Source organism: Meles meles, chromosome 8 (assembly GCF_922984935.1).
Source record: "Meles meles chromosome 8, mMelMel3.1 paternal haplotype, whole genome shotgun sequence".
Lineage (NCBI taxonomy): Eukaryota > Metazoa > Chordata > Mammalia > Carnivora > Mustelidae > Meles > Meles meles.
In genome coordinates, this window is record NC_060073.1 from 51,230,364 (window position 1) to 51,252,279 (window position 21,916).

At 37.7% G+C, this 21,916-nt stretch overlaps 1 protein-coding gene across 3 annotated transcripts in view; it reads left to right on the forward strand.

Annotated features, from left to right (window-relative positions):
- Window positions 1–363: 363 nt before the first annotated feature.
- Window positions 364–21,916, forward strand: part of RNF141 (ring finger protein 141) — a 41,797-nt gene continuing 20,244 nt past the window's right edge. The window contains exons 1-3 of one of the 3 annotated variants that reach the window (XM_046014814.1): window positions 364–525; window positions 12,473–12,665; window positions 15,222–15,330. In XM_046014814.1, coding sequence (XP_045870770.1) covers window positions 12,523–12,665; window positions 15,222–15,330 — 252 coding nt within the window. In that variant the 5' untranslated portion in view covers window positions 364–525; window positions 12,473–12,522. The other 2 variants (XM_046014815.1, XM_046014816.1) reach the window with 2 other exon arrangements.

Below are 21,916 nucleotides of genomic sequence, written 5' to 3' on the forward strand. Positions count from 1 at the left end.
GGGAGGTTGGAGGCCTAATAAGGCGGGTTTGGACTCCAACCCCGGACCAAACCCGGGATTTACAGTGCGGCCTTTGTCAACAGCGGAGCCCTCGACAGCTGCTGGGGAGATGTCTCCAGGAGAGGCGGCAGCTGGCCAGGTCAGAGCCTAGTCCACCTCACAGGGCTGCGCCTCAAGAAGCCTGCCAGGCGAGGCTTCACCCGCCGCCTCTGGGCACTGCCCCCTCCTGGGCGGCCACCCAACCCACTCAGACGGTCTCCAGGGCTGGGGGCGGGGCGGGGGGGGGTCGAAGGTTCTCAGACAACGCGGCACGAGAGAGCGGGGAGCAAAGGACTGCTGTGAGAGGTTGGCCACCGTTTCCAGGCAACACACTGAGGGGGCGGGAGCAGAGCTGCTGCGTCACTGAGGTGCGACCCGGTCTCAGGCCAAGGCGGTGTCGGCGCCGCCTGCGGGTCTGAGCGGCGGGCTGAGGCGGAGCTGCCACTGCCGGAAGCGCGATGCCTTGAACCTGGGGTGAGCTGCCAGGTGCCGTCCTTTTCGCTATTTCCCTTCCTTGTTGCTCCAAGACCCTAGGGCTGGGAGGAGAGACACCCGCCAGTCCTCAGCTGCCGAGAGGCGCTTCACTGGGCAAACAGGCCTGGCCCCGCCACCCTTCCTAGGCCTCGGCTTAGGGCGCAGTCCTGGCTTAGGAGGCCCTTCCGTGGACGCTGTCTCCCCAACCAGTTTCCAGTGACCGGGGCTGCAGATGTCTTGGCCGGTAGGAAGGGTGATTCTGGGGAACCAGGAGAGAGTGTGTCCTCCTCGAGCCGGGAACCGCTTTTGAATATTGCCGCCGGCGCAGTCAGTGGGCCAGCGGATGTAGCTGTTGGTTAAAAGTGCAGGTGCGCTTAAGGAGGGGCACAGGCGGCTAGGATGGCCAGAGGGTGGCGGGTGTGCTTAGCAAACACACAGATGCTGCAGAAACCTGTGTGCCCCTGCCGCACTCGACACCCCAGAGTAGAAATCCTTGCCTCGGGCGATAGTTCAGAAATGGCCAAGTGGGTCTGCTTAGCCGGCCCCCGGTTGCTAAATTACCTTACTCTGCCCGTCCTCCCAAAGGACTTGCCTCGAACCGGCTACCTTGGCCCGATCGGAGACAAAAAGTTATCTTGCTAATAACTGTAGTAACTATTCTTGGAAAGGAAGCCTTCTGCGTTAGCGTTTGCAGTGATTTATTCTTTTATGTGTATTGTGTTACCAAATGTGGATTTACTGCTGTTATTCAAATTTATCCCCTGGCCCTTTTATTAAATTTCAGTTTAAGTTCATATTCCAGCCCTGTCCTATTTCATGTTGCCAAATGATTTAGTTCTTTCCTCTGGTATATTTATAAAGCTGCCTTAACAGCACTTACTATGGTTTGAAAGTCTTAGATCTTCTGCATAAAGTTATTTTTCAGCTCTTCTCTGTCCATTCAGAATTTTTTCTGGGCTATGAGGTGCCATGGATCAACAATCCTAAATCAGTAACCTCTATACTGAAGTCTCTCCTAAGAAATGATGCTTTCTGAATTGAGAGCTCAAAAGTAGTATGGATTTTTGTCCTTCCCTTTGATTCTCCCTGACTGCAGTTTCTAAGTGGTTTCCTCCAGAATATGATCCTAGGTTTCAAAATGTGTTCTTTGTCATTTGGTGTAAGTGAACTGTGTAGCTTGATCCTTCCTACTTCATGTCTAAACACTTAACACACTTCTGTCCCCCTTCTCCCAAAAAGACAGGGGAGGTCCAGAGAGAGTTCTTACAAGTCTAGTTAGTGTGTTTTTCTATATATGAAATGTATTTAGCAAGCTCAGCAGTGCGATCAGAAATCCATAGTCTTAATCTCAAGTACTCTCTTTTCGTAGTTTTTCTTTCTTTAATTTTTTTTTTCTTAAGATCTTTGAGGGGCACCTGGGTGGCTCAGTGGGTTAAGCCTCTGCCTTCGGCTCGGGTCATGATCTCGGGGTCCTGGGATCGAGCCCCGCATCGGGCTCTCTGCTCAGCGGGGAGACTGTTTCCCCATCTCTCTGCCTGCCTCTCTGCCTACTTGTGATCTCTCTCTCTGTCAAATAAATAAATAAAATCTTAAAAAAAAAAAAAAAAAAGATCTTTGAGCCCAGAATAAGTATTCCAGCTCCTTTAGTAACTGGTCTAATTTCCTTTAGTAACTGGTCATAATTTCCTTATGAACCTGTTAATAGCTTCTATTAATTTCTTGTCTTGCAGACCAGCTGATATCTGGTCACAGATCTAGAATTTGATTAAGCAGTGAGTAGTAAAATAAATAGTACCTTTAAGGATCTAGTTTTTAGAACTTGGTTTTTACCACTGATGTTAAAGCTAACTTAACAATGAATGTAGTTGATGATTATTTCAATTATAAATATCATTTTTGTAAATAAAGAGATACAAAAATTCATGGAGAACAGCTTTCAGAGAGGTTTTCTAAATACTACAGTACTTGTCACCTAGTCATTTTACTGTACTTTCAGACTTCTTAGCTTTGCTTTAATCCTTTTATGAATGGATATGGTTTAAACATTCATGGAGCTTTTTGCTTTGTTCGTTTTTTTTTTTTTGTTTTGCCAGTTACCCATGATCTGATTTTTATATCTTTGTAATGAATATTTGAACTACAACAATTCATTTGTTAGAAAAAGAAGTGATCAAGTGTATCTTACCACACACTAGAGAATGTGGCATTTTTGGAATTCTTGATATTCTTATGAGTTTCAAAATAACATTTATTCTTTACTTAAAAAATCCTTCAATCCTGGTTTTTTGAAAGCACATTACAGGCATACCTTGGAGATTCAATACCTTGGAGGTTCAGTCACAGACCACCACAGTAGAGCAAATATTGCAGTAAAGTGAGTCAAATGAATTTTTTGGTTTCCCAGTGCATATACAAGTTACGTTTATGCTATACTGTAGTCTATTAAGTGCAACAGCATTATGTCTAAAAAAAAAGTGTATGCCTTAATTTAAAAAATACTTTATTGCTAAAAAACGCTAACCATCATCTGAGCTTCCAGCAAGTGATAATTTTTTTTTTTCCGCTGATAGAAGGTCTTATGTCAGTGTTGATGGCGGTTGATAGATCAAAGTGATGGTTGAAGGTTGGAGTGGCTATGGCAATTTCTTAAACTAAGACAGTAATGAAGTTCGCCTCATTGATTGACTCTTGTTTTCATGAATGATTTCTCTCTAGCATGTAATGTTATCAAAATTGGAGTCAGTTTTCAATTGATTTCTCAAATCCTACCATTGCTTTACCAACTAAGTTTATGTAATATTCTAAATCCTTTGTATTCATTTAAACAGTCTTCACAACATCTTCACCAGAAATAGATTCTATCTCAGGAAACCACTTTCTTTGTTCATCCATGAGAAGCAACTCCTCATCCATTGACGTTTTGTCGTGAGATTGCAGCAATTCAGTCACATCTTCAGGCTCTACTTCTAATTCTCGTTCTGTTGTTGCTCTTTCCACCACATCTGCGTTATCTCCTCCACTAAAGGCTTGAACCCCTCAAAATCATCCATGGCCTTTAGAATCAATTTCTTGCAAACTGCTGTTCACATTGATATTTTTATCTCTTCCTATGTATCATGAATGTTCTTAATGGCATCTGGAATGGTGAATCATTTCCAGAAGGTTTTCATTTGACTTTGCCCAGATCCATCAGAGGAATTGCTGTCTCGTGGTGGTTATAGCCTCACAAAATGTTAACAAATAAGACTTGAAATTACTATTTGATCCATGAGCTATAGAATGGATGTTGTGTCAGCAGGCATGAAAACAATATTCATCTCACTGCACATCTCCATCAGAGCTCTTGGGTGACCAGGTGCTTTGTCAGTGAGCAGTAATAATTTGAAAGGAATCTTTTTTTCTGAGCAGTACCTCTCTACAGTGGGCTTAAAATATTCAGTAAGCCATATTGTAAACAGATGTGCTGTCATCCAGACTTTATTGTTCCATTTTTAGAGCATAGGCAGAGTAGATTGAGCATAATTCTTAAGGGTTATAGGATGACTGAAATGGTAAATGAGCACTGGCTTCAATTTAAAGTCACCAACTACAGGGCTCCTGGATGGCTCAGTTGGTTAACCGTTTGCCTTCCACTCAGATCATGATACCAGGGTCCTGGGATTGACTTTCTCCCTCTCCCTCTGCCAGCTGCACTTGCTTGCACTCTTTCTCTCTCAAATAAATAAATAAAATCTTTTAAAAAAAATAAATTCACTAACTGCATTAGCCCCTAATAAGAGAGTCAGCCTGTCCTTTGAAGCTTTGAAGCCAGGCATGGACTTCTCCTCTCTAGCTATGAAAGGCCTAGCTGACATCTTCCAGGAGAAGGCTGTTTCATCTACACTGGACGTCTGTTGTTTAGTGCCCCACCTGCATGACTTATCTGAGATCTTCTGGATAACTCCCTGCAGCTTCTGTGTCAGCACTTGCTGCTTTACCCTTGCACTTGAATGTTACAGAGATGACTTCTTTCCTTAACCCTCACGAACCAACCTCTGCTAACTTCAGACTTTTCTTCTGCCACTTCTTCACCACACACAGCCTTCTTCGTAGAATTGAAGGGGGTTAGGACTGTGCTCTGGATTAGGCTCTGGCTTAAGGGAATGGTGTGGCTGGTTCAATCCTCTATCTAGACCACTTAAACTTTCTCTGTATCAGCAGTGAGGCTGTTTCACTTTCTTATTGTTTGTGTTTTCCCTGGAGTAGCACTTTTAATTTCTTTCAAGAACATTTCTTTTGCATTCATAACTTGGTTAACTAGTACAAGAGGCCTAGCTTTTGGCCTATTTCAGCTTTTGGCATACCTTCTTTACTAAGCTTAATCAGTTCTAGCTTTTGACTTAAAAGTGAGACGAGTGACTCTTCCTTTCACTTAAACACTAAACCTAGGCCTAATTTCAATATTGTTGTGTCTCAGGGAATAGGGAGGCTAATGTAGAAGGGAAGAGATGCGGGAACAGCTAGTTTGTGGAGCAGTCTGAATATATATAACATTTATCAATTAAGTTTGCTATCTTATATGGGTGCAGTTCATGGCACCCAAAAACAATCACAATAGTAACTTCAAAGATCACTGATCACAGATTATCATAACAAATATAATAATAATGAAAAAATTGGAAATATTGCAAGAATTACTAAAATGTTACAAGAAGTGAAGTGAGCAAATGCTTTTGCTCTGAATAGATTTGCTCCATGCAGCGTTGCCACACACCTTCAACTTGAGGGTGGGGGGTAAGCGGCAATATTTGTGAAACACAGTAAAGCCATGTGCGGTAAAGCAAGGTGTGCTTTTATATCCTGCCAGAAAGGACAAAATTATAGGTAGCATAGTAGTATGAGACCTGCTAGTTCTTTGAATCTTTTTACTGGAGATTTATCTTCTGCTGAATTCTATGTCAGTAATTGGCAAATTATATTCCTATGCTATACTACTACTGCATGATCTAGAGGTAATTATTTGATAATACCAAATAATGAATATTTCTCAATTTATATACTGTTAATTTAGTGATACATTTTTTCAATTTTGTATTTTTCTTATATTTTTAAAATTTCCACTTCTCTCCAAGTGATTAGTAGATGAATGAACACATTAGCAAGTCAAAAGAATACTAAGTGAACAATAATAAAAAAACTGTCAACAATATTTATTGTATCCGTTCATAAACATATATGGGGTTTTTTTTTTAAGATTTTATTTACTTATTTGACAGACAGCGATCACAAGTAGGCAGAGAGGCAGGCAGAGAGAGAGGAGGAAGCAGGCTCCCCGCTGAGCAGAGAGCCCAATGTGGGGCTTGATTCCAGGACCCTGGGATCATGACCTGAGCTGAAGGCAGAGGCTTTAACCCACTGAGCCACCCAGGCGCCCCACATTTATTATATGTTTATGTATCTACCAGAAGAGAGAACACAGCTTCTGTCCTCAGGAAGCCCACAGAGAGGGATGGTCAAGTGACCTAACTGATGATATGTGCTATTTTATAGAAGAATGTGCTGAGTCACCAAAGAGGGACACTGAAAAACCTGTGGCGGGTGGCTAGATGGTGGCCACAACAGACTGTTTTTGTGAACATACCCCTTGGTTTGTTTTTATAATGCATATAGATCACAGAGCCATATTTTTATGCTAGTGATGCATATTAAAATTAATCATTATCATTATTCTATGGTATTCAAAATGAACTGTAAATTCCAGACCCTATCCACTGAAGCAGGTTAAGAACCACTGCCCAGGCTCTCTTATTGTCTAAATAGTGTCACCTTTTAATCAAAGGAGTTAGTGATTAGGTTTCCCAGATACCAACTACAATTACAGGATAAAAAGTTAATATGCTGCCTCAAATTATAAACCTTATTCAAAGTTAGACCATTAGATCAAAACAATGCAGAAACAATTGCACTGCTGCGTATTTACCCCAAAGATACAGATGTAGTGTAAAGAAGAGCCATCTGGGGGCGCCTGGGTGGCTCAGTGGTTTAAGCCTCTGCCTTCGGCTCAGGTCATGATCTCAGGGTCCTGGGATCGAGCCCCGCATCGGGCTCTCTGCTCAGTGGGGAGCCTGTTTCTCCCTCTCTCTCTGCCTGCTTCTCTGCCTACTTGTGACCTCTCTCTGTCAAATAAATAAATAAAATATTTAAAAAAAAAAAATAAAGAAGAGCCATCTGTACCCCAATGTTTATAGTAGCAATGGCCATGGTCGCCAAACTGGAAAGAACCAAGATGCCCTTCAACGGACGAATGGATAAGGAAGATGTGGTACATATACACGATGGAGTATTATGCCTCCATCAGAAAGGATGAATACCCAACTTTTGTAGCAACAAGGATGGAACTGGAAGAGATTATGCTGAGCGAAATAAGTCAAGCAGAGAGAGTCAAGTATCATATGGTTTCACTTATTTGTGGAGCATAACAAAGAACATGGAGGACATGGGGAGATGGAGAGGAGAAGGGAGTTGAGGGAAATTGGAAGGGGAGATGAACCATGAGAGACTATGGACTCTGAAAAACAACCTGAGGGTTTTGAAGGGGCGGGGAGGGGGAGGTTGGGGAACCAGGTGGAGGGTAATAGAGAGGGCATGTATTGCATGGATCACTGGGTGTGGTGCAAAAACAATGAGTACTGTTAACGCTGAAAATAAATAAATAAATAAGTAAAAAATAAAAATTAAAAAAAAAACAATTCAGAAGCAAAGGGGCCATTTTCTAACTCAATAAATAAGTGACTGTGGCTTCTTTTTAAATATCTGTCTGGTAGGCACATTGGTTAAATTATTACATGTTTTCTTAAATATTAAGATCATGTATTTCAAGTTTAATTTTTTTCTTTGTTAAGTGTGTAGGTGTAATTTAAAATTTTCGGTCTAGTTAGTTAGAATTTTTTACAGCATTTGGATTGGATTTGTACATGAAAACTAGAGGGAATTTAGGTTTCACTCTGGGAATGAAATACTAGGTTAGAAGTCACCTACTCTATTTCTCACCCAAGCAAAAATCTTCTCTAAAACTTACTTATTAGATGAACTTCTAATCTTTAAACACCTCCACACTTCCAAAGAAAACAAACTGACATACAAGAGGGCCCTTAATACCTTTGGATAATTGTGGATGATAGGAACTTTTTATTTGACCTGAATTTGCCTAATTCACACTTACTGGCCATTCTTTTCACTGTAACTATATAAAATAAATCTTTCTTCCTCTTCTACATGAAATATCTCCAAATATTAGAACAAACCTGTTGGTTGTTACTGAATTATTATCTAGAATAAGTCACTTTTTTCCCCCTTTTCTAGATCCATAACATCTTGTATACTCTTCCAGTTATGTTAAAATGATTAACACCCTTTAAAAATGTGACTGCCTAAGGGTGCCTGGGGTGGCCCAGTCGGCCAACTCTTTATTTCAGCTCAGGTCATGATCTCAGGTTTGTGAGATCAAGCCCTGCACCAGGCTCTGGACTGGGCATGGAACCTGCTTGAGATTTTCCCTCCTCTTCTGTCCCTCCCTCACCTGCCCCTGCCTTTAAAATATAAATAAATAAATAAAGTTTTAACTGCCTAGGGCTGATTACAGTACTTCAGTGTGGTAGACCCATTACAGAGCACAATAGGACTAGGGTCTTGATCTGGACATCTACTTCTAGCAGGAGTTTAGGACTATTTAACATCATCTTGTCCTTATTTTACTGCTGACTTATTTTGACTGAAACCTTCAGACTTTATGTTTTAATTGCTTTTAAGCACATCTTATCTGTGTGTTTTTGTGCAGTTGACTTTTCCAAAACATTCAGGGTTTAACTTTTAGTCATACATGACACAACTTATTTCATTTCAGAAAATCATTATCAGTTTCAATCTTGATCCTAGGACTCAGTGGACACTATTCATTCAGACCAATTTTAGCCATCCACTTCGATGGGCAGCCTTGCAGGCTTGTTTCAGGTCATCAGTAAAATGGTAAACAAACCATCTCTTGGTACTGGTCTCCCTCTCCCTCTGCTTTAGTCACTCTGACCTTTTTTATTAACTCTCAGGCATCATGCTCCTTCATACATTAGACTTCTGCCTATAACCTCTGCCGAAAATGTCCTTTCCTCTCCATGCCTTTGCCCCTATTTGGCTAACTGATCTCAAGTAAAATGTTTGCCTAAGGATTTCCCTGACACAACACTAGGTCAGACCTCCCTTTTATAGGCTTTTGTAGCACCCTGTACTTGTTTGGCTTAGCTTTTTTCATCTTATAATGTATTTATTGGTGTGATTGTTGTCTCTTCCCTGCTTTATCATATGCTCCATGATGGCAAGAACCATGGTTTTTGTTTTTGTTTTTCTCACTATTGTATCTCCATGACATTAAAAAGCCCATTTACCAACACCAGTTTACAACCCCAACTCCTGATGATGTTTTTACACATTTTATACATTTATGTTTTATACATTTGAATCAGAACAAGAAAAATAAGGACAGAATGTACATGTATATGTGTGGTATATGTCAGTGTGAAGTTACTGCCTTCTTGGGAAAGACTTATTTTAACATTCTTCTACTTTCCAAATTATAAATGGTTCTTTTTAAGTTTTTTGTTAAGTTTTGAGGTATTTTGTCTATTTTTGGAAACTGTCTTTACTGAGAATAAAAATAAATGTGTAAACCATGGGACTTGGATATTTTACTAGACTATGAAACCAGAAATTAATGTTGAATACCCTAGAGACCATCTCTAAACTAAGATCTTTCTCTTTGGATACAGTTGCTATGAATCCACTTGACTATATTTAAAATACATAATTTCGCCTTCGGAGATTTTTTTGGTGACATGGGTCTTCCTCAGTGACTTCCTTTCATTTATCTCTGTAATGTAATATTTATTGTTGCCAAGTAGGTTCAGATTCAAAACAGTAATTGTTGGGTTTTCTTTTTTAGGTATAATTTTACTTTTCCTTTATTTAATGTGACTAAAAGAATAAATCTCAAGAACAGTAACTTAAATTTTAATACCAAAAGCAAATTTACATATTTATGGTTACTGAAAACTCTTATTGTAAATGGTTTTATATTTTAGAGTTAAACATATTTCATAAATATAAAAATATATATAAATAAATAAATTTTATTTACTTATTGTAACTAAATAAAATATAAATAAAAATATAAATCAATAAAATATGAATAGGTATTAAAAAGAGTTAGACCTTTATTATTTTTTAATTAAATAATAACATATTTCCTGGCAAACTTTTCCTATAAAATTGTTACTATTTAACCTGCTTTATATGAGCGTTAATTTGTGTGCAATAAAAATGATAGTTTTTGGTGAGTAGATAAATTGGAATTTCTTGGGGAGGGGAATCAGATAATTTTAATTGTAATTCTTTTCTCTTCTCTTTTTTAAAATACTTATTTATTTATTTTAGAGAGATAATGCACATGCGAACACGTACCCTCACATGCAGGGGTGGGGGGCAGAGGGAGAGAGAATCTCAAGCAGAGTCCCCTCTGGGGAGCAAGGCTGATCTCACCACTCTGAGAAAATGACCCCAACCGAAATCAATCGACTGAGCCACCCAGACACTCCTGCTTTTTTCTTCTTCTTACTTTATATTACAAAAAAAAGTATCAGCTATGTGACTTTGTTATTTTAACCTCTCTGTGCTTGTTTCCTTAACTATCCTGTTTCTTCATCTATGAAATGGTAATTATGGGGATTTGAATGACTGTCCACGAATACATGTAAAGTGCTTAGAAGATTGTCTCTTCAGGAGATCACAATGGGAGTGATCAAAAGTATTAGCTGCTTTTACTATTAGTAGTAGTATTTGTGATGAACAGGGATTTTCAAATTAAGTTACAGAATAAGTCAGCATAGACAAAAATATTAAACTTTATTTTCTATTTTATTCATATTCTCAATAGTTAAGGTATTCTGATAAATCATTATTTACCAAAGGAGAAAACTTTGTAGAATAAACACATTCAGTTCTTCTCTAGCCACAATTTATAGACTTACATCTTTCAAGACTTTAGTTGTTCAATAAATGTTTTGTGATTACTTTTTTTAAGTCAATTCAACAACTTATTGATCTATATTGATAGTAGATTATTAAAGTAGTAATCTAGCCTTTTAACTAGAATATCACCTTCATACTTAGAAAACAAATTTTATAAACTCTAAGTTTAAAACACCTGGAGAAGTTGAAAAGCAAAAATGCTGTCTTTTTTTCTTTCCTAAGCAGAAAATGGGAGGTGGTTAAATTACCTAATATTTTAATTTTCTTAGGTTTTCAAACCAAAAACCTGTTTAATTTGCATATATTTTACAATCAAAAGTAAGCTGCACATTTACAAATAAAGTAATTCAACAACAAATGTTATCTGGCTGATGTAATTATATCATGATTATATATCTTCATATATCATAGTGGTCAAGAATATGAACAGTATACCCTATGACCCAGCAATTGCACTACTGGGTATTTACCCCAAAGATATAAATGTAGTGATCTGAAAGGGCATGTGCACCCCAATGTTTATAGCAGCGATGTCCACAATAGCCAAACTATGGAAAGAGCCTAGATGTCCATCAACAGAAGAATGGATAAAGAAGATGTGGTAAATATACACAATGGAATGCTATGCAGCCATCAAAAGAAACGAAATCTTGCCATTTGCAATGATGTGGATGAAACTAGAGGGTATTATGCTGAGCAAAATAAGTCAGTCAGAGAAAGACAATTGTGATCTCTCAGATATGAGATCTCATATCTCACAGATATGAGAAACAAGATAGAGGATCATAGAGGAAGGGAGGGAGAAATGAAACAAGATGGGACCAGCAAGGGAGACAAATCATAAGAGGCTTTTAATCTCAGGAAACAAACTGAGGGTTGCTGGAGTGGAGGGGGGTGGGAGGGATGGGGTGTCTGGGCGATGGACATTGGGGAGGGTATGTGCTGTGGTGAGGGCTGTGAAATGTGTAAGACTGATGAATCACAGACCTGTACTTCTGAAATAAATAATACATTATATATGTTAATTAAAAATATATATATGTATTTTTTTTTTAATATATATATAGTCATTTAGGGACACCTGGGTGGCTCAGTCCGATAAGTGTCTGCCTTCTGCTCAGGTCATAATCCCAGGATCCTTGGATCAAGCCCCAGAGGGAGGCCTGGGGCGAGGTGGGGATGGAGGGGGTTTTGGGGGGTGATCTCTTTAAAACAACAGTGGCTATGAGGTTAGACCTGGGGCACCTGCTTTCAGAGCTGCCTCTCCCTTTATCCCCAGGAGACAGGAAGTCCCCGTGCCTGCAGGTGTCTGAAGATACCTCCTTTATTCTTTTCTTGGAGTGGGGAAAGAGCTTCCCCCGCCCCCGCCCCCCCAAGCCAGTTCCTCGCCAATGCAAGGTGCTCCCTTGTCTGGGTGCCTAGAGGTCCATCAACAGATGAATGGATGCACAGAGTTCCTGCTGTGCCACTTCCTCTCTGCAGCTCTGGGTGGGTTTCCTACACTCTATGCCCAGTTCTTCACATTTAGAGGGATAGCATCTACCTCTCAGGGTGGCTGCGAGGGCTGCCTTGGTACACGGCAAGTGTTCAATAAACACTGGTTGTGGTCATTAGTGTTCAAGCCAAAAAAAAAAGAGAAAGAAGCCTGCTTCTCCTCCCTCTGCCAGTCCCCTTGCTTGTGCTTGTACTCTCTCTTTCTCTGTCAAACAAGTAAATAAAAAATTTTTTTTAAATCATTAAAAAATAAATATATAGTCATTTAAATAAATTCCACCTTAGACACATTTAAGTCTACTGAACTCTCACTTAAAGGTATTCCTAGTTTTTCTTATTTTCTTGAAGTGATGAGTATATTGCTGTTTTTATAGTGTATATAAAAGTAACTTTTGTATATATTTGACAGATAACTATGTGAAGCAACATTGTTTCTGGATTTCAAGACATCCTTTCATCATGGGACAGCAATTTTCAGATCAGACACAGTTGGTTCTTAACAAGTTACCAGAAAAAGTAGCAAAACATGTCATATTGGTTCGAGAAAGTGGCTCCTTAACTTATGAAGAATTTCTTGGGAGAGTAGCAGAACTTAATGATATGTAAGGCTTGCTCTTTTTCATTTTATTTTTTCTACCTGACATATGCCCCACATGATATGACTGTGTAAGAGGTAACCAGAAATAGTGATTGGTAAGACTGAGTGTTTCAGCAGCAGCGAGCAAATATATATTGAGTACCTACTGTAAGACCTGCTATATGGCTATTTTAAGACATATATAGGAACAAAGAACCAAACAAACTTAAAATTGAATTTTAAATACAGGCTTATAAATCGATTCTTATTTGAAAGCACTAGAGGTATGCAGAATAGAAGAGAATAAGCCAATTAGCCATAGAAAAAGCTTCCAGGTATAGTCAAAGGGCACTCAGGTTTCTATACATCAGCCAATTCATCTAGTTAATAAATAAATCTTCTGTGTTTGTTCACTGAGCATTATTTTTGCCAGAGAAACACATAAGTAGTAATAATTCATTTGTCACCACCAAGGAATAAGGTATTTTTAATTAATATTTTCTAATTAGCTATACCATCTTCAAATCTCTTTAACACTTAAATAGATTTCTAAGATGGAATTTAAATTTCTCTGCCTTCTAAAAGTACATATATAAGAGAACTGTGCCTTTTCTTTGTGAATTTTTCCTTTATTATATCAGTTTTTATACTGATCTCTATAGAAGCTATTAAAATAGAATCTACTGTTACTGTCCAGTCATGAAGAATAAAGAATGTCTTAAAAGCTAGTTATGTTAGAATATAGTTTCTTTTAGAAACATCAGATTTCCTCTGAAACTAATAACACATTAATGTTAATTAATTGAATTTAAATTTTTTTAAAAAGAATTTGAAAAATAAAAAGAAACAGTGGATATCATTCATTTAAAAAAAAAAAAAGAGAAAGAAAGAAATCCTGTATGGCTATATGGATGGATCCTGTATGAATATACATATAAATTCATAGAAAATGAACTGTAAGTATACACTAAGTTTCTGGGAAATTGGTGAAAAGGGAGGCAGGAAAGGGAGATTGTACATTTTACTGTGTATAATTATGTATTGTCTGATCTTTTATAATAAAAATATAGTCATAACACTCTGGCATTTTATTTATTTATCTATTAAATTATCCAAATGGTAATATTTGAGGCATTACTTCTGGGACCATATTCTTAAGGAGTAAAAATGGATTAAGAATTTAATAGTATCATGAATGGAATGCTTTTTTAAGTTTATTGTTTTGATTCTGATGAAGAGTAGTCAATGACATTTGCCATCCCTTTAGAGTCTTGGAACTTATATACGTAAACCATCTGTTCTTTAAATTTTTGCCTTTTGGCTTTAGATGCCAGATAAGTATGTCATGTAAAAGGATACACAAGCTAAGCTTACTGTGTAGTACAAAAATGATGGTAAAGAATATCTTCCTTTTATTTATTTAGCATAGGACGTTGACTGGATTTAGTTCTTAAAACTGATTTCCATGGGTCAGATTTGGGCATTTCACAAGGGCAGTGCTGCCTGAGAATTATAAAGTTAAATCTATACAGAAGAAGCGTGGCTTGATAGCTAGAAATCAGCTGGGTACTGGGGCAGATAAATTTCTTTCACTGGCAGACTTTGCTACCTAGGGCTAGTTGCTTCATTGTAAGTGGCCTCTAGTTAGCTGTACATCGTTTAGTTCAAAGGTTTTAGCTCAAAGAGAAATGTGACTAATGATAAAAGGGAGCCATAATACTTAAGTATATCTTTGATCTAATTTAAATTGGCATTAATAAGAAGATATTGAATCATCTTCTAAAAGTTATATTTTTATGCTAGAATCCTATGGCTCTCTAAATTAAAATTACTGTGCTAGAGGAAAACAGCAAAGCTGTATTTAAGGTGTCTCAAAATCATTTGCTTTGATCCAGTCCCAAATTGTAAAAAAAAAATTTTCAGAGTGATGTGTGTTGTTGTTTAAATTAGGACTCAACCAAGAGCAAGATTTTTTCACACTTTATACATCTAAGGCAATAGTCAAAATGTAGATAAGTGAAACTAGCTAAATTTCTTCTTTAAGTACCTGATTCCTTGGGCATGTTTTTTCTTGATGTCTTTGTTAAATATTTAAAAGCCGTTGAGAGAGGCACCTGGGTGGCTTAGTTGGTTGAGCGACTGCCTATGGCTCAGGTTGTGATCCTGGAGTCCTGGGATCGAGTCCCACATTGGCCTCCTGCTCAACAGGGAGTCTGCTTCTCCCTCTGACCCTACCCAGTGTCATGCTCTCTCTCTCATTCTCTCTCTTTCAAATAAATAAAATCTTAAATAATAATAATTAATAATAAATCAAGTAAAAATCATTGAGAAAGGGCATAAAAAGATTTGTAAACATACTGTCAGCTATTCTGTTGATGTTAAAAACTTAGTTGTATGTTTATAATCAAAACATTTCCATCCCAGTGTTTAAGAATCTACTATGATCATTATTTTATCTGTCTCTGTATTTTCTTCAAATTTTTTTCTCTGTTTTAAAGTGTTTCTTGAATCTGGTTTCATAGCTCCATTATTTTTTTATAAGACTTTTCATAAAATTAGCAACTGTGTTTTCTCTTTGCAGAACTGCTAAAGTGGCTTCTGGCCAGGAAAAACATCTTCTCTTTGAGGTACAACCTGGGTCTGATTCCTCTGCCTTTTGGAAAGTCGTTGTACGTGTGGTCTGTACCAAGGTGAGAATGATAGAGACTTCCAACTCTGAACTTAAATTCTTTTGGTGATTAGAACCACATTTAATAGTGTAGTATAATGGAAATAAATGTTAATGATTTATTGATTATTATTAATATTTATTTTATTTATTATTAATTTATTAATTATTAATAATTATAATTAATAAATTATTAACATTTATTTGTGAAACTATAAAACACTAACAAAGTGTTATTGCCTTCCCAGTTAACTGTTTGAATCTCGTTGGTTATATAGTTGCCATATAGCAGAGATTTTTATAATCAAAGGAGGTGGTAGTAACCTCTTACCCTTCTATGTCTCTTTTCGGATTTTAGCTGGCTGTGGAATCCTAAGGTCATACCCTACTTAGCTCTAAGATGACTCCTTAAAAATTAAAGTTACCTTAGGAGATCATTTCTTTTAAGAAGAATAGCTTCATTCATTTTAAAAATCCATTAGAAAGATTTGGGCATTTTTAGGTTTTGTGTTTTGGTTTTTGTGTGATTTTTCATTTCTGTTTTTAGAAATTTTTAGTTACAGACTGGATTTTTCACCATCAGTGTACTGTCTTTTAGTTGGTTTTTAAATCTTAGGTAATTGAGTATTGCTAAAAAATGTAATAGCAGCTGTCGTAGAGTATGAGTAAGACTCATCCACCAATGGGTAGATTAGAGAGGTGGTAATTAATCTTTTTGAGGCCATAAACCTTTTGTTGAAAATGAAGGAATGCATTTTATTAGGCCTTCTCCTACCCCAACTTCTGCCCTAAAACAAACAATAAAACCATCCATATGCATGTAAATAATAAATTGAGCATTCATGAATTCCCTGAATTCCATTCCTGATCAATCTGTAAAGAACTACTGGGTAAGAACATTTTTTTCTTTAGTGTCATGGACCCTGGAGGTTACCCAAATAATATGCCATGTTTTCCCAGTGGGTCGATTGCCAATACTATGCTTTAAGTGTAGAAGGATTGATTATGGATATTTGATCAAATTAGATGTTCTAATCAACTTAAGTAGTAAAAAAAACTTTAAAGAGTTTAGAGAAGCAAAGACAGAGAGATGATAATTCCATACTTGGCTAAGTGCCTGAAGGTGAATGGCACTTGTTAAAGTTTACAGTTGATTTAGAGAGAATATACAACATAGTTTAATACCATTTAGCTCGGTCTATCCACAGTAAACATTTACTTATGTTGATTATTTTTTATAAACATATAATGTATTATTAGCCACAGGGGTACAGGTCTGTGAATCGCCAGGTTTACACACTTCACAGCACTCACCATAGCACATACCCTCCCCAATGTCCATAACCCCACCACCCTCTCCATAGCCCCCTCCCCCCAGCAACCCTCAGTTTGTTTTGTGAGATTAAGAGTCTCCAGTGGTTTGTCTCCCTCCTGATCCCATCTTGTTTCATTTATTCTTTTCCTACCCCCCAGACCCCCCACGTTGCATCTCCACTTCCTCATATCAGGGAGATCATATAATAGTTGTCTTTCTCTGATTGACTTACTTCGCTAAGCATAATACCCTCTTGTTCCATCCATGTCATCGCAGATGGCAAGATTTCATTTCTTTTGATGGCTGCATAGTATTCCATTGTATATATATACCACATCTTCTTTATCCTTTCATCTGTTGATGGACATCGAGGTTCTTTCCATAGTTTAGCTATTGTGGACATTACTGCTATAACCATTCTGGTGCCCGTGCCCCTTTGGATCACTACATTTGTATCTTTAGGGTAAATACCCAGTAGTGCAATTGCTGGGTCATAGGGTAGCTCTATTTTCAACTTTCTGAGGAACTGCCATGCTGTTTTCCTTATGTTGATTATTTTTAAAATCCAAATGTTGAAGAGCAATATGATAGCTGTCAGAGAACCATCATTAAAAATTTTTGTATTATTTATTACAGAGGTAGCTAATGTGGTACTAGTGTGGGCAGCAGTGTAACTTTATACAGTGTATAATATGTTACAAATCATAGTAACAGAACTAGCATTGAAATACCAACAACTTGATCCAACATCCCGTTTGCTATTTATACTTGGATTCCTAGACTCAAAACTTGTATACCAACCATATATTTTGTCCATTTTCTGGGGTTTTTTGCTTGTTTTTTTATTGGGTTTATATTATATTTATGTTAAATTCATTAGGGTTTTTTCTTTTTACAGTGTTATTAATGCACATACTCTCTAAAGAACTCTGGGAATCCTCAGCTTTTGACTTTGCAAAGGAATAAAGTAAAGAAGAAATGAAGCACTGAGCTAAAAACCTGTAAAATATATTCAGACAGGCTCAGTACCTCCCATACTCCCACCATCCCACAGCTGCAAATTTACACTGCACATAATGTTCAGGATTATATGAAAGCCAACTTCAAAGAACACAAGGGTGAATTTATAAGAACTCTAGCCATAAAGGTTGTTTCTGAAAAACAAACATTCTGGCTCCTTTTCTTGCCTTCTCCACGGTAATTAGCTCTCTGATCTTGTCAGATTTCTCTCCACCGGGTTTCACTTTCAGTTTATCCATAAGACAGATTCCATGCCCTGTAGGGGACTGTAACTATAGTTCAGGCTTCTCTTCTCATCCAGATTACCTTAGATTCTGTGATTAATCACCAGACTTCCAGACTCTTCTCTTAATTCTAAGATAACCTTTCTAAAGCACAGCTCTCATCAGATCACTTTCCTGGCTAAAACTCAGCAACAATTCTTCATTGGCAACAAAATAGTCCCAGTTTGTTGACCTGACATTCAAGGTCCTGAACAATCTACCAACCTAGACTATTTTTTCTGTTTCAGTTACCACTATCACCTTTTGCACTCCAGTCTCACCAGGGTTAACTAATTGAGGGCTGTATAGCTGTTACTTTCCCACCCGGTGGGAAATGAGCCTCTGCTCATTGGTTCCTTCAGCTAGAATGTCCATTCCTCTGTCATTTAAATTGCTATCAGTTACAAGTCAGAAAACTCCTGTTACACTAGTTTAAGGAAGAACACTATGTATTTTCTCACTTTTTAAGAAATCCTGATACAAAGTGGCTCGCAGATTGGTTAATTCAAAGACCTAGCAGATCCCTTTTCTCAGTTCATTGGATCACTATCAGCTCATGATCTCTTCTTATACATTGACCAGAGGGCTACGATTACCATGATTGGTTTAGGTTAGACTAACCAGGACTGACTCTCGAGTCATTTCAGAGACTGAGAGACACAAAAACAAAATCAGGGCTCTGCTGGCAATGAAAAGTGGGAATGGCGTGTGGGTAATCAGGTGATAGTTTCTCCCACATCTTTTTATTCCTGCATGGTTAGACTTAATGTCTCTAAAGGTCTGACTCAAATACCATCTCATCCATAAAGTCTTCCTTAATAGAAATTCTCTTGCCTCTTCCAAACTCCAATAGCATTTTATTTATACTTCGTAAACTAAATTCTATATTAAGAATAAAATTATTTAGGTTCTAAGCTCCCCTAGTAACTAGGAAGCTCCCGAGGGCAGGAGCTCTGTCTAGATTTATCCTTTTATCTCTTATGGCCTGTACTGCTTTGCATCTGGTAGGAACTCAGTATATGTTGAGTGAACAAAAATCTGTAGAAGTACTCTCATTTTAAATGACTGGGATAGGCTGAAGTTTCCCTTGTTGATTGATACAGTATAATACCTAAATTACATTCTCTCTCTATCTTTACCTCGTAAAGTACTCAGCTCATGTTGAAGATGCCAGTATAAATTGTAGAGAGCTGTGGGAATATGAACATCAGGCTTCCGATCCCTTGGTATTCTGTTGCTCCTTTTTGGCAAACATAGAATTAATGTTTAAGATGTTAATTTACTGTTAGTCAAATTCTTTTCACCTCAGTATCTCTAACCATTACATCTGTATGCACTTAAACATCTTCCCTAAGATTCTAAATAGAAAAGCACAAATATTAAAGACCCATACAGGGGTGCCTGGGTGGCTCTGTCAGTTAAGCAGCTGACTCTTGATTTCAGCTCAGGTTATGATCTCAGGGTCATGGGATCATGCCCGGTGTCAGGCTCCAGGCTCACAGAGTGTACTTGAGATTCTCTCTCCCTCAGTAGACAGGCAGAGTTCTCATTTGTATAATTTTTCTTGATTTTTAGATCTACTCCAAAGAAATGTTTTATTTGCATTCCCTAGGTTCTTACTGAAAGAATCTATGAGAAGTCAGACATTAGAAAAAAAATTGAAATCCTATATGAAAACCTGATTGAGAGGAAATTTCTAATTTCTTAATCTTAAGCAACTAAACAATTGTACTATAACCTTCTGTATTTATAAAAAGACCTTTTCTTGACTGTCATAGGCTATCATTATGACCCTCAAACAATATTTAATTCATTATAAAAAATAATCTAAATGATGTTTGAATGAAATATTTTGTGGGAATAATATTAGAAAAATTAATGGGTTAATTAAAATTATAGACTAAGATGGCTATTAAGAAACTTCATAAATTGTATTATTTTCATCCATCTTGTTACTTAGACCAAAACCTTGGCGCCAACCATCCTTGTCTTCTCTTTTTTTCTCCTATCCCACAGTTAATCCATAAATGAATCCTGATGGGTTTCTCTTCAAAATATATTCAGAATCCAGCCAGTGTCACTATCTCCACTACTACTACCCTATTCTTAGCGACCATCATCTCTCACAAGGCTTATGCTAATAACCCCCTAACTGGTCTCCCTGCCTCTGCCCCTGCCCCCATAGTTCTGTCTAGTCTCAGCATAGCAACCAGTCTGTTCCACATAAAATCTGAAATGAAATCAAATCGTATTAGTCCTTGGCTCAGAACTTTCCAGTGGCTTTCCATGCACTCATAATAAAAACCAAAGTTATTACTATGATTAGCGAAGTCCTATATGTTCTGTCTCACCTCGTCCCCCCACCCTTATCCTCTACCACTCTCATTCCCTCTCTCATTCTAGTCCAGCCCCCCTGCACTCCTGACTGGACTCGTCGTGTTCCTCACCCAGTGCACTTCTGTGTGACAGCCTTCACACTTCGTATTCTTCCAACCTGTAATGATCTCTCCCCCGATACTCAAATGACTCACTCCTGCTCCTTTTCCAGTCTTAAATATCATCTTCTCTGTGAGACCTTCCCTACAACCTTTCAGTATATCTTCTTCTCCATTTAGTCTCCTCCATGACACTTATTTCCATTTCACCTGATCTGTACTTTGTCTCTCCTGCCTATAGTGTAACCTCCGTGAGGGCAGGGATGTTGTTTACACACTAGGTCACCAGTGCCTAGAACGGTGCACACAGTACATAGTTATGTGCATAATATCCATATAGTGGGTACTCAGTAAATATTTGTTGCATGAATCCTATGATTATAGTAGCTTATTTTGGTCAATCTTGCTATTAAATACCAAGTTTATAGGAATTACTCACTTATTTCTTCCAAACTCTGCAGTTCCAAAGGAAGTCTTTTTCTAGTTTCCTCAGCTCTGAAAGTCTGTTGTAATGGCCTCTATGAATTCCTGTCACCTTTGATTCTATATTTTTGTCCTCTATCTCACATATAATCTTTTATTACAAAGAATCATACATATTTGCATCTTCGTTTAGATTTTACCTTCCCAAAATGTCATCAGTTTTAGAGATTGTTCCATTATCTTCACAGTACAGAATCTGATTCATAATTGATTCTTAGTTTTTTCTCACTGCCTTCTCAAATAATAAACAGGTGATACATGTTAGTTACAACTATTATTATTTTCATTCCAAATTGAAATGTTGATATAATAATTTTTTTAATATGTAACCTATCTACTTCACCTTCCCATATGCCCAGTTCCATGAACACATTTCAGAACCTACTCTGCACAATTTTAAGGCTTTTTCTCCCTCTTCTTGCATTCATTTCTTTGTAAAGTTTTCTGATATTGTTTGTTCTGTTAACTTTGATATGTACTTAGTAGATTTCATTGCTTCTGTTCCCATAGTCTTCCTTACCATCCCCTGTGCTAAAAAAACAAAGTCTTTCACATTGCTAGTCTGTCACTGATTACTTCAGGTTCTTCCAAGAACAGTACCCTTTCAACCCTATTTACTTTGATCACTTCAAAAGAAAATATATGACCCACTCTACAACTCCCTAAGTCTTATGAAAACAATATTTTCTCTCCTTATCTCTTACCTCACACTTGCCCCAAATATCTCCTCACATTAAGAATGTAAGCTCCAGGGATTTGCCTGGGTGGCTCAGTTGGTTGAGTGTCTGCCTTCAGTTCAGGTCCCAGGGGCCTGGGATTGAGTCCTGCATTGGGCTCCTTGCTCAGCGGGGAGCCTGCCTCTCTCTCTCCCTCTGCCATTCCCCCGGCTTATGTCCTCTGACTCTATCTCTCTGTCAAATAAAAACAATCTTTAAAAAAAAAAAAAAAAGAATGTAAGCTCAAGTGAGGAGAGGTACAATCTGTAGGCCACTGGTTCCACTTCATATTAAATGAATTTTTTGCCAAAACAAAGAGGGGTGCTTGCCAAAATGCAAAACAGCCTCCTGGTAAGAATTCAACTGCTTTTTGTTA